This window comes from Gossypium hirsutum, chromosome D08 (genome assembly GCF_007990345.1).
Source record: "Gossypium hirsutum isolate 1008001.06 chromosome D08, Gossypium_hirsutum_v2.1, whole genome shotgun sequence".
In the NCBI taxonomy this organism is placed as follows: Eukaryota; Viridiplantae; Streptophyta; class Magnoliopsida; order Malvales; family Malvaceae; genus Gossypium; species Gossypium hirsutum.
In genome coordinates, this window is record NC_053444.1 from 51672396 (window position 1) to 51686039 (window position 13644).

Consider the following 13644-nt stretch of genomic DNA (forward strand, 5'->3'; position numbering starts at 1 on the left):
ACCCAAAAAAAGAGAAAAACAATAGGAAATAAAGATAATATGTAAACAAATACTTAATAGATGATTAAATACACATAAAATAAAATAAAATTTGCAAAAAATCCGTTTAAATAATAGAGAAAATCAAGGAGGAAGAAGAAGACAATAGCTTTTATTTTTTATTTTATTATTATTATTTTTTATGTTTATTAATAGACTAATACCCTAAACCAATATAAAATATGATTAATTTTGTCTTAATATTTTTTTAACTTTCCAATCTATATGGGAAAGTAACTTTCCCACCTGTTAATAAAACTTGAGATACCAAAAGTTGAAATCACTTTCCAACTAATTAAATTCTCAAGAAAACCTACCTTCAAGTTAAAGCAGAAATCTTTTAATCGGACCAAAATAAATAAAGGACGGCAATATCAAAATGCAAATGTGGAAGAAGGTTGTTGGGAAGTCTAACTTGCTTGAAATTCATGTTTTTTATGTTTTTAAGATCTTGAGAAAATTTCACTGAACAGCTAAGATTAGTAACACAAGCAAAAACAAGACCAAAGTTAGTAGAATACATATATATATGGCTAAAAGTTTGTAATATTTCACTATAAAGCAGATTTCTCATTTCTCAATTTTCAAGTCAAGGCAAGGCCCTCAGTTTGTTATCGATGGAAAAACCAGGTGCAGTATTCTCTAGTTTCATCTATATTTTACATCATTTTGATCCGTTTACAGCTCGAGGAGGAATTCCTGATCCCCCTAGCTGTAACAGAATATGCTGCCGATGCTGATCGAAGAGAAGGTGACTTGTCAATATATGCATACCGTTCATTACCGTTCCAGTACAAAACTATCCGATTTGTGCAAGTATGCGACCAGCTATCACCTACTCAGCATGGTTACACTACATAAGTCAAGCACTGTAACTATGGCAATGGTCAACCATACAACAATATGTGTGTGACTATGCATTTATATAACACCTAGGAAACTAGAAGTTTAAGCGAGAAGTATAGGTGATCGGGGTTGATATTACCTAGTGCAAGAGCTAATTGAAAGGAGGCTTCTGTATGCTTAGTGGTCACCTGATTCAATAAAACAACCTGCCAAAAGGAGGTACAATAGAAATCAGTAAGCACACAAGCAAAGGTGAAATCGTTATGTACCGTCCAATGAATTACAAAAACTAAAACACCATGCATGATAAAAATAGAAAGAAAAAAGAAAAGAAAAGAAAAGATGTATCATTGCATTTGAAAACTATGAATTTTACGACAAGAACAAACTAATCTCACCGCCAAGCTGAATCTTTTGGCCAGGTTCATTAACTTTAAAGCCATTCCACTGAGGACCCGGGTCCTAAGGGCCATATCATCAAAATCTTGGCGGAAATGGAAGGTAACACTATCCACAACAATCACCTTCACCTGTGACCATAATGACATATCTATTTAATGACCTGAGCAGGTGATTAGCAGCAGTGTTTACCAAAAAAAATCCCAGAACAAATATAGCCCCAATAAAAAAGGAAATGACCCGGCATAAAACTACTATACCTACATCTTTATGTTCTGAAAGGAACTTGTCTAAATAATTTATCAGGGCAATTTGCTCTGTATAACTACAAATGCGGAAATAAAATATGTTTTCCAGGATATCCTGAGGCAGCATTTTGATTTTGCATTCTTGGAAATCCTTCCTCAAGAATCTGTTATATTCTGACATATCTTCTATGCAAGCTTCAGCAATTTGAAAAGCACGCTCCACCATAAAACTGCCTTCCGTATCTAAGTATCATATGATCACATTGTTAGCAACATAAATCCAATGGTAAACAGTGGAAAAACTTGCAGTGGTTTTTTATGAAAGTTACCGATATATATAGCCTTCCCACCCAGACCACCAAAATCATTTGGAATTTGAACATTAACTGCTACTTGAATCCTGTCAATAGAGACGGAATTACAGCAAATATAAATCTGAATGTAACATGCTAGCAAAACTTGATAAGAAGCAACAACTCCTACCCCAGCTGTGTTTTACCAATGCCTGGGACTCCACCTATCAACATAAAGATAATACTTTCACTACCAAAAGCAGTTGTCAATTTATACTTCAGAACAGAATTAACAATCAGTGACAGTGATGACCAACCGATTTCAGTAACTTCTTTGCAATGTATTCCACCACCCAAGATGTTATCTAGATCCGCAGAGGACGTAGTTATGTGCATCAATGATTCCTCATCATGGAGCATATCCCAGGCACTTTGTGCACCTGCCCACCATTGGAACGTGTCCAAAACTATAAGAAGTTAAACTGGCAATATAGGCATTGGAGAAAAGCAGGAATGCACGAGGGAAAGTACTAAATTTCAATCAACATCATTCTGAAAGGAACGCGATAAGTTGAACTTCACCAAATAAAGTGAAGCTTGCCTGCACGAAAACTCTATAATAGAAGAGAAACGATAAATACCCTCAACGATTGAACAACTTGCATTCGAGGTTTCCGACCCCCTACTATGTGATGCAACCTTCAGAATATTCATAGCTTCACTTTCGGAAACTTTTAATTCTGTATAAAAAAAGATAAACAGCGTTAGAAACATGAAACTCTGAAGAGGGAATACACTAATTCACACACAAAACAGACTTCTGTCAGGATTGAGGGTTGGGATGAAAGATAAATTGGGGAGTGGGGGCTTAAATGTAAGAACCCTTGGTGTTTGGGAAGTAATTCAAGTTCGTTTGGTATTAAAAACAAACAGTTGGTAGGCTTGCATTAGCAAATACAAGGACCGCAGGATCGCGTGATGCAAAAGAAAAAAAAAGCAAAGAGCTAATCACCTCGAGCAAGGTCAGAGGAAGAGATGGAAGAAAGAGAAGAGAGGGAAGTGTAGCCAGCTGAGATTAGCTTCCCTCTTTGCGATGCTGAGATTGGTAGCCTCCATATTTCCATCTCTAGCTTCCTTGGGGTTGCCTTGGCGCCCAATAAAACTTCGGCGTAGCTTTTCTCTGGGCTAAATGCTCAAAAAACACCTTGACTTATTATGGGTTGTTTCAAAAGGCTCAAATAGGGCTAAAACGCTTTCAAGTAGGGTCAAGTATAAGGGTTGGTTTCGAGAGAAGGCCGGTTCAGATCATAAAACATACATAAAAATGAGTTAAATATTTGTATATTTATTTCTTAAGATGATAAATTTCGCTCATCATTTATAAGTATGATATTGACAATTTATGACTAGACCCTACATTATACTTTGAGTAAAGTGTCAGTTGTATTATATAGAGCTACAATAAAAGCTATCTAAACCGACAACTAAGAAAATGCTATATTATACGGAGATATCTATGCTCATCGCTAAATTCCTTTTTAAAGCACTAATGTATTATTTAAATGTGGTACATGTGTATGCCCACTTTTATGTTCTGGACATATTTGTAGGTTCCATATTTTTCTATTTTATATATTAGAGATATTATGTTTTGTGAGTCCAACTTTAATGTGAAAATGCTACTCTTCAGTTAGGTTTTTTTGTTTGATTGTGTTGTTGTCTAATTTTATCACGAAAAGTCCAATTGAATCTTATCTCCACTTAATTTAATCATAAAAAGTTAACAACTTGAACTCAATTTGATCTAAACCCAAAATGGTCCAAATTCAAAACGATTCATACCCATAAAACCTAAGCAACTAACTCAATATGACCAAAACTTAAAATCCAAAATTATATAAATATGCAATGATTCGACTCAAAAACTCGAATTTCAATGACCAAACTCAAAACAATACCAACCTAAAGTTGACTTAATCCCGAAATAATCCAAATGTGGATGGGCTGCTTGGTTTTTTATTTGACTCTTGAGAACTAGCATGCTTCTTCCCTAACTTAAAAGGAAATATATCTTTATCTTTTCCATCTTTCTTGTCTATCTGTTACATTCCTTTCTTCAATTTAGAATTACATGGTTAATTGATGAAACAAAAGGCTTTACAGAGAGTATTGAAAGCATCATGCAGCTCTCCAATGGGTTTGAACATATTCGTATTCTGAATCGTGCCATTGTAACGAGCAACCTCAATTAACCATCAGATAGTTAAAGCTGAAGGATCATCACGATGTTGAATTTAGACCAGTCGAGGATCTATGAAGTCTGAATAGAGATATAAGCTCTGGGTGCATTTTGGGTATATGCACACTCTTGTATCATTGTTGTTGCAGTGAGGCTTGTACAAGAGATGTAAGCGATGGATGAACCCGAGCCCTTCTTAATGAGCGAGCCTCACTCCTGCCTTCGGCATATTCCTCCCCTAATGGCCACCTTGGCCGCAAATCATACTAGTGCAACGCAAACATGTGAAAATTCAAGTGAACTTTAGCTTATTTTTGCCTATAACCATGCACAACTTATAAAGCAAACAGAGTCATGTCATAAGATATTTCCGACGTACCATGAAATCGTCTGGATCATTGGCAGGTGGTGGAGGATCATATCTTCCAACACGAAAGTTCTCAATGCCAGTCCAAGCAATCATCACGCCTATTTCATACAAAAATTACGGCATTACTTGTCTACTTTTTTATCTATAATATCTAGTTAATTCCCCAAGGTCTAAACATTGGGTTTAGGAGTTTATCCTAATACTCTAGAGCATTTGAACATTCTATATTTTTATCTTTCTATGCATACATACATGCATACAAGAATATAGACACATGCATAAACTTATAAGTTGACTAAAAATTACAGAAATGGAACTTACCATTGTCAGTGCAAAGGTTGGGGGGCGGACAGACAAGCTGCAGACTGTACTTCTGAACAACCTGATCCAATCGAGCCCTAACGTATTGATTTGATGCCACACCTCCAGATACTACCTGCAAGAAGCAACATGAGAACAAGGTCAGCATACACCAGTATGTGGCAGATTAACTATAAGAAGCACTCAGAACTATCAGTAGTAAATAAGATTAATACACATATGTATTACATATAATTTACATCACCAGATGCTTTATGGAAGGTTCAATCTTCAATGCCCATTCAACTGCTCGTTCACACCTTTCTTCTAGATGCAACACAGCAACTCGCTGGGGTACAGATTTTAAGGTCTCATATATCAATAAATATAATTTAAAATTAATGAATAGATATAGAATTAAGATTGTGGTACGAAGAAGAAGGGAAAATGAAGTAACCTGAAAAGAGGCAGCAATATCAGCTCGGGAACTTCTGTCTAGGCTACTTGCACAAGAAAGGGGAACCTTGGCATCACTACAACAAATGGGGATCTAGCAGAATTACCATGATAGATAAAAGGAGGAAGAGTTGATAATAAATTATAATAGATATCGGTAAGGTTTTCATACATATTTCTGGATGCAATTGCTAGTTTCACTTGGGTCTTTAGACCGGCATATGAGAAATTGCAATCTTTATGCTGTTTCATTGGAATCTGAAAAGAAAATGAAGTGCAAATGTGAAACTCAGAACTAAATGAAATGGTCAAAACCATACATAAAAAACAACAGAACCATCAAATATACATTCTAGAAAAGGTCAATACAGCTCTAAAAGAAAAACCTACTGAGAATCTAACTGATTCTGCATCACCCTCCTGAGCAAGTTGCTCAACAGCTGGCCCACCACTCTTCCTCATATCAAGGCCAAGCCATTTTGCAGTCTTGTCAAAAGCCTCACCAATTGCATCATCTATCGTCGTCCCAAGTTGAGTGTAATGACCAAGATCATGAGCAAGAACTAATAGATTGTGCCCACCTACAGGAAAAACAAGCAAGCAAGCAATGACTGTAACTCACAAACAGGAATTTAGTAGGTAGCTTAACTAAATTTATTATTTCTTCCATGTCAATCACCAAATTGCTTAATCAGATGGGGAAGCACTTCCATTTTGAGTTATTAGCCAAGCAATTTCAGCATTCCGTAACTTATGCAAAGAGGAAAACTGCAGATGACAACTTTAATTACCCCATGTCACAAAGGGTTGCAGAATAATACTTTATTGCCCATGATGTTGTTCCACATTACAGCCTTAATATGGATCACATTATATGGAAATACCACGCTGCACGCATCTCTCAATCTTCCTCTCTGTCTCACTAACTAGCTAGCTAACAAGCAAAAATGTTTATGCAACGAGTGTAAGCGGCATAATGCTACAATGCCAGAAGCATGTACCTGATATAAGCAGAGCCAGGAAAGGAAATTGCAGCTCCTTTTCTATCAGCCTAGATAAGGAAGTAACAATGTCAGGTACTCATAAACAACATATGACTTCTCTTCTCATGTCTTACCTGAAGGCTACTTATTTAGAAGTGCTGGGGTGCATGCCTCATTCTAATCTATATATAGTCATTGCTTCAATACCTGGCCACTAGAGCATGAGCCTCCATGTGATGAACACTGATGATTGGTAGATTGAAGCTGCCAGCAACTCTCCTAGCTTTCTGCACACCAACTGCACAGAAATTGCATAAAAAATAGGTCGAAAGGGAAGGGTAACTTTGACCACAGTTTGAAACAATGATTAACAACGAAGTTCAGCTTTAAAAAAAAAAACCATTATTAATAATTACCTCGAAGGCAAAGACTTAAACCAGGTCCAATAGTAACAGCAACAGCAGATAGTTCCCTTTCAGTCAAGCTAGCTTTATCAAGTGCATCTTGCACAACCTGCACTTTATAATCAGTTTAAATTTTTATTTTTGCATCACATTAATGATATAATTTGTTTACAAATAAAAGAAACTTCTATGATACCTGATCAATGACTTGTGAATGTGCTTCTTCAGCCATTTTAGGAGCAACACCTCCATATCGAGCTAGCAAATCTGCCTTCATAGGGCCAATAGTTAAAGTGAAAAGAAAAGGTATTCACTTCACTGCCATAAGAAAATAAAGATGGTAATTTTTCTGCTAATTGGAATAAGTTCTTACCTGAGAAGACACAACTTGACTCAGAATTTCGCCATTGCCTCTCACCTAACATTCACCCAAATTTTCCTTTTTTTACTCAAAGATAGTTTCCCATTGAAACATAGAGAACACCCATGAAGGAAAAAATGAAAGAGGAAAGCGGGAAAAGAAAAGGGTGCTTACGATAGCGGCTGCCGTGTCATCGCAACTCGTTTCGATGCCGAGAACGACCAAATCGACATCGAAGGATTTGGATGAAACGGGTCTTCTTGAAGTGGAAAAATGAGCTTCCGGCGAATTGAGTGAAGAAGGAAAATGAAGGAGACGATAATTGAAGGGTCTTAATCGCGGTTGCTTATGGAATTTCAGTAAACTGAGGGCTTTAAATGTGAAGGGAATAAATATTGATGATTTTTGTACTAAATTTAGGCGGGAAAATGTTGAAGGAAGTGCTAACAATGAAGACACCATTTTCAGAGGGCATGAAGCTTAAAAGACGACTGTTAGCCAGTGGAGAAGAGATTATGAACGAACGAATGAATAATGAAGCGAGGAGGTCGCCGCCGTTATGTAACAACGCCACCGTTTTATCTACAAGCCCATCCGGATCCTGTGGCCAGTGAGTTCTTTACCCAAAATCCAGCCCAGTTGGCCCACCTAGGTTCATTTTTCGTAAAACACATATTCAAGGGGGTTTTTTTAACATAATTTCCTAGAGTTAATTGCAGCTAGGGGTGATCATTAGCAGGTACTGTTAAGGTCCGGGCTCGACTTGAAAAATAAGCATAAAATTTTGTCTAAGTCTAATTTGGATAAAAATGTTAAAATTAGAGTTCAATCCGACTCAGACGTATTAATTCTTTTTATATTATTATTTTTGCATAAAACAAGTTTAAAAAATATAATACATCAAATAGATTAAAAATATTAAAATAAATATTTCCCAACAAATTGAAAATAAATTAAATATATTTAATATTTATGCTTAAATAACACTAGATAGGTGCAACTTAGCAAGTAAATGCCTCTAAAATAATAGTAAAATTAACAATAAAATAAGAATTATACAATATACAAACAATATAATAACAAAATAATTACAAAACTGTGGCAAAACAACACCAAAACAGTAGAAACAACAACATTTTCTTTTTACAAATTCGGGTTGAGCTAAGCCAAAAAAAGCTTATTTGTCTTTTGTTTCAAACCCATTTTTTTAACTTATATTTTTACGCAAAGTCTCCCATCTTAAGAGCAAGTACTTCACCTGGCCCATGATCAAATCTAATTGTAGCATACCAATTTTATGATTGAGATTTTAAATTCACCCCAAAATTTGAAATATTTTACTTTAAATATTTGAAATATTCCATCATATTTATTATATCATTGTATAGATTAATTATCGTATTAAATATCAACTTAAACCTAATAGAAAGTATGTACCAAATTTTAGATGTCTATGTATCTATTACAAGACAATATCATTAAAATTTTGAAGAGATATTTTTAGGGTTTTTTACAAAAATAATATAAAAAAATAAAAAATTACCAAAATGTTATAATTTTTTTATTTACCAAAATATATATAAATTTTTTTATTTATCAAAATATATAAAAAAACTAAAAACAAAAAAAAATAAAAGAACAGGAAAAAAACTGGACCGATTTGACAACTCCCTGGGTGGAGGGAAGCAGGTTGGCGGCACCAAACAAGGAGAGGGGGTTGGCGGCACCAGTTGAGGACTCCCTGTTGGCGGCACCAGTGGAGGAAACAAGGTTGACGGCACTACTCGTGTTATAAATACGAACTCTGTCCAGCTGAAACAAGAAAAATCAGAAGAAAAAGAGAAGAAAGAAGAGGTGCTGCGGAAAAAAAAGAGAGAAAGAGAAGAGAAAAATAAGGTATTTTTTTAAAAATAATTGATTATGTTATTGTTATTGTTTTGTATAATTTGTATTTATTTTTGTTTTAGTTTAGTTATTAAGATTAAAATCAATAAAACTCAAATTTATAGTTTTAGTTAGGTTTTTTTACCAAAATATTACAAAAAAATAAAAATTTTATAGTATTATTATTATTATTATTATTATTATTAAGATGTTACTTAGTATTATTGTTAGTAAAAAACTAGTATTATTTTTATAGTTAGTTATTAATAATTTTAGTTAGTATTATTTTGTATATAAAATATATTATTATTGTGTTAGTTATTAAGATTAGTGGTTAAATGGCTTTCATGTATAAAATTGAATATCGAAACATTAATTTTTTTTATTTAAGTTATTTATTATCCATGCGAGATGTTTTACGAGATTTTGTTTATTTTTTGACAGATTAAATATTGAATATGGATGCTAAGTTTTTTGTATGCGTTTATTTCGACGGAGTCATCTTGACAACAAGTGTTGGATGTGTATTTGAATGTCAGCAACAAATAGCAATGAGATTTAATAGAAATGTCTCCTTTGATGAAATGAAGGCAAGGATTAATGCAAAAATTTTACGACGTTGTGGGAGAAGGATAGTAAAAATTTTCTACAAGTTTCCAGTTTCGACAAATCCAGTCAAATTCGTCGAAATGGAACTTGCAAACAACGAAGACGTTGAGACAATGGTCGATCTCTACTGTGGGAATGGGAGTGACAAGAATGCACCGATTCACTTATTTGCTGAGTTAGCCGGTATGGAGCAAAATGAAGATGTCAATGCATCTGATGAAGAACACGGAGCTCAAGAACCGTGTATGGTGGCTCCAATATCATACGTTGATAGTGAATCGACTATGGGTGGGATGGGTATCGACCTGAATATTACACCCGATATTGATATGGTTGGTGGTGAAGAAGAATGTGGTTGCGAAGAAGAAGGTGGTGGCGATCATTGGGATGAAGAGGTCGATAGTGACGGTGATCCCGATGTGGACGATGTACCTGACGATATTAACGATGAAGACATTAAAGATTCTTCGATCGGGGAGCAGATGCGGCATATTTTGATACACAATAATCCTGGGCCACACATGTCATTCATAGACCCCGACGCAGCGTATGTAGCTGAGTTTCCAGAGTACCCTGAACTAGTTCATCGTCACGAGCTGGCCGTAACATCTGATGATGAGGAGTTATTCACAGGCTAGAGATTCAGTTGTAAAGAAGAGTGCGTATATGTCATCAAACGGTACAGCATGAATATATCGGTTGATTATAAAGTCTCAGTGTCTACTCCGACAATATATGTTGAGGAGTGTTGGAAGGCAGTGGAAGGCTGCAATTGGCGGGTGCGAGCTGCATTCATTAAAAGTTCTCAGATGTGGGAGATACGAAAATTTGTTGGTCCTCATACATGCACATCAACACGTATGACAGAAGATCATGGAAAACTTGATTCCAAAACAATTTGTACGTGTATCATGCCAATGGTGAAGGACATGCCGACCATTAAAGTTTCGGTACTGATTGCCGAAATGCAAGCACGATTCCAGTATCGAGTCTCATATCGGAAGGCATGGATTGCTAAACAGATGGCGATGGAGCAACTGTATGGGGATTACGATTCATCGTATAACGAGCTTCAAGGTTGGATAGCTGCTATGCGGGAGTATGTACCGGGGACTATGATTGAGTTGCAGACAAGACCATATTACGGCCCGGACGGCCAGTTACAGTTAGAAAAAATGATTTTCCATCGGATGTTCTAGACATTTGATCCATGTGTGCGGGCATTTCCCCACTGCAAGCCACTTGTGCAGGTAGATGGGACATGGCTGTATGGAAAATATACACAGATCCTACTTATTGCGGTTGCTCAAGACGGCAACAGAAACGTGCTCCCGATAGCATTTGCTATCGTAGACAAAGAGAACATGGAGTCTTGGGAATTCTTCCTCACAAACCTACGGAGGTATGTTATTAGCAACGATAACATTTGCATCATCTTCGATAGAGGGAAGGGTTTAATTGCAGCAATCAAGCGTTCCGGTGTACCGTGGAGATCCATTTACTGCATCCGTCACATTGCGGCTAACTTCCACAAAGATTACAAGAATGCAGACTGGAAGAGACAAGTTGTGGCAATGGGTAAATGATAACCTTATATTTTTAATATAAGTTGTAATGTTTCATGTTATCGAGTTACTATAACATATTTTTCTTAATACGTATGCAGCGTACGAGTTAGAGCCACATATGTTCCGGCAAAAAATGATCCAACTTGAGAGTGATATGGAGGGGCAGACAAACACATCTTTTCGACAATGGTTGGGAACAATGGAGCCCTGGCAATGGGCTCAAAGTTTTGACGAGGGCTTTCGTTATGACCAAATGACCACAAACTTAGTTGAAGGGATCAACGCTGTTTTGTTAAAAACATGTCATCTTCCGATTGCATCTGTATTTTCTGCTACTTTCTACAGGCTGGCTACATTGATGCCAAGAATGGGTCAGCAACAAGTCGACCAGATTGAGGCGGGACACGTGTTTGTCGAACATGTCAGGGATACAATGGTCGCAAATCATCGGTTGGCGAAGTCAATAAATGTAGAAATATATTCACAACGACTTGAAACATTTCGAGTTACTGAGAGCATCAGTCGTCGACCTGGTATACAAACTAGGTCCTACGGAGTTGATCTCCGGAATCGACGGTGCGAGTGCAGAAGGTTCGAAACACTTCATTATCCCTGTGCACATGTCGTGGCAGCGTGTGCTAAAGTTAACGTCAATGCTGAACAATATGTCGATGATGTGTACACGCTGGAGCGCACATTGCGTGTTTGGGAAAATGAGTTCCCCGTCTTGCCTGACCTATCTACATGGGAGGTGCCTTTGACGACTTTCGAGCTTCTCCCAGATAGAGGGCTGCGGAGGAATCCGAGAGGTCGTCCGCAGTCAAGCAGAATCCATAATGAAATGGACATCAGGGAGAAGTCTGATGGAAAGCGTTGTGGAATATGCAGGTTAAGTGGTCATAGTCGGAATAAATGCCCTAACCGAAACTTTCATGTTGGACAGTCGTCCGGATCGGGTCGTAATTGACCTAATATTGTAAAATTTTTATGTTTAATGATAAAAAAATATACAAATGATTATGATTACATTGTATCCAAATTAAGTTATAAAATAGTATATGGCGTTTGGAATTATCAGTATTATATCGAAAATAGAGGCATATAACCTTAAATTAAGCTTTAATATAATGCAACTTTAAAATAATTAAATTGGTAAAAAGAAATTGAACAATAAGCACAATAACTAAAACTAGAATAATTACATTAGAATAATTAAATTGATACAAAAAATTACAAACGTGTTAATGTACAAACATGTCCTATACACCCCTAAAATTGATGGTTCGATGGTGTAGTCCTAGGGGTATACCTATTCGGAGGTCGACGGTCACGTTCTGGGTGCCCCCGATGACCGGCATTATCATTTAGCGCAGGTGAGGGTGTAGTAAAAATAGGGAGGAAATCATTTTGAGCAGGTCCCTCGTTTGGCAGCGACGAACTTGATGCACCTGAGGGAGTCCCATAATGCTGCTGCGGATATGGGCCGGGCGAGTTGGATCCGAATAGTTCAAAGTCGTATGCATATTCTAGCCCTGAGAAGCTCGGTAAATTGTCAGTGCCTGAGAAATCCGGATGATAGCTATCTGAACCGACAAATCCAGATTGTTCCGGATCTGGCTGGGGCTCCTGCTCGGGCTCTGGTGGTTCCGGAGAATAATATGCCATGGGATTCGGATCATGCTGGGCCGCTGTGGCCGATCCCCCTGTCGCTGCATGTGCTGGGGGATTACAATCGACTGGCCTCCAAATAAATATGGCTTCCCGCATCTATAGTACCATTGAATATACTCTAATGATGGTTGCGAGTCGGTAGCCATAACCATCTGAGGTCTTCGACGAAAACGATCGTTCCACAGCGCCACAAATTTCCGGTGCCTAATTCTCCAATCCACCATCGATTTTCCTCTCTTATTCTTGCCGTGAACTTCTCCCACCTCACACGGCGGATCCGGCATAGGTTGGATGCAGCCAAACTGCCGTAGCACCCGATCCCCGTGATACCACTCGACCATGTTGAAATTTATAATTGGTGCGTTAGTGCACCATATGTTCAAATGTACGTACGCAGACGAGGGTACCACGGCTGTAATTTCTGGCGTTCGGTACGACGTCCATATAAACTGCATGATTAATAACATGGTTATAATTAGCCATTACGTCTGCGTACGATATAGAAAGTAAGATGTCATGAATATTAGAATAGTATCTTACCCCATTCCGGGCGTACTGTTCAATCATGAGACGGTATAGCGAGACATTGTACGACTTTCCGATACCCGGACGAGCACTCCACCTACAAAAAACAAATATAGGGTTTAGAGTTGGTAACATTAGTCAATATATTATGACTACAAATAATGAGAAGTTATATTTTATCACCTGCTCAGCAGTGGATAAACATACGGTTGGTGTCTAACCGATGCCAAAAATGACATCCGATACAGCGCCCAGGACTGCAGCAGTGAGAGGCATCCGCCAATGTCGCAAACTTTCGGATCTGTCGCCCGACAAAGCTCTCGATACAAGACTGTTAGCACGGCTGAGCCCCAGCTATAGGAGCTAACACTGGACAAGTCAGCTAACAGGGGCAAGTACATCAAATGCACCTTATCGTTGTTTGCATCATGCATGATTTCTCCCCCTAT

At 37.4% G+C, this 13644-nt stretch overlaps 2 protein-coding genes across 4 annotated transcripts; both read right to left on the minus strand.

Moving 5' to 3' along the window:
• Positions 1 to 588: 588 nt before the first annotated feature.
• On the minus strand, positions 589 to 3348 carry LOC107899902 (DNA repair protein RAD51 homolog 3). 3 transcript variants are annotated; one of them, XM_041098331.1, is made up of 9 exons: positions 2838 to 3348; positions 2467 to 2565; positions 2143 to 2265; positions 2016 to 2049; positions 1862 to 1932; positions 1549 to 1775; positions 1284 to 1415; positions 1025 to 1091; positions 589 to 874 (listed from the first exon to the last, which is right to left on the minus strand). In XM_041098331.1, the coding sequence occupies exons 1-9, from the start codon at positions 2947 to 2949 to the stop codon at positions 699 to 701; spliced, it is 1041 nt and encodes a 346-aa protein (XP_040954265.1). In that variant the 5' UTR covers positions 2950 to 3348; the 3' UTR covers positions 589 to 698. The 3 variants fall into 3 exon arrangements, with proteins under 3 accessions (XP_040954265.1, XP_040954264.1, XP_040954266.1); XM_041098330.1 differs by having other exon boundaries at positions 2143 to 2292; positions 2838 to 3238; XM_041098332.1 differs by having other exon boundaries at positions 721 to 892; positions 2143 to 2292; positions 2838 to 3246.
• A 347-nt stretch (positions 3349 to 3695) lies between these two features.
• On the minus strand, positions 3696 to 7579 carry LOC107900844 (probable tRNA N6-adenosine threonylcarbamoyltransferase, mitochondrial). Its single transcript, XM_016826579.2, has 13 exons — positions 7113 to 7579; positions 6951 to 6995; positions 6774 to 6848; positions 6590 to 6686; positions 6381 to 6471; positions 6192 to 6241; positions 5581 to 5771; positions 5363 to 5448; positions 5192 to 5267; positions 5000 to 5083; positions 4756 to 4870; positions 4444 to 4532; positions 3696 to 4330 (listed from the first exon to the last, which is right to left on the minus strand). The coding sequence occupies exons 1-13, from the start codon at positions 7398 to 7400 to the stop codon at positions 4199 to 4201; spliced, it is 1419 nt and encodes a 472-aa protein (XP_016682068.2). The 5' UTR covers positions 7401 to 7579; the 3' UTR covers positions 3696 to 4198.
• Between the last annotated feature and the right edge of the window lie 6065 nt (positions 7580 to 13644).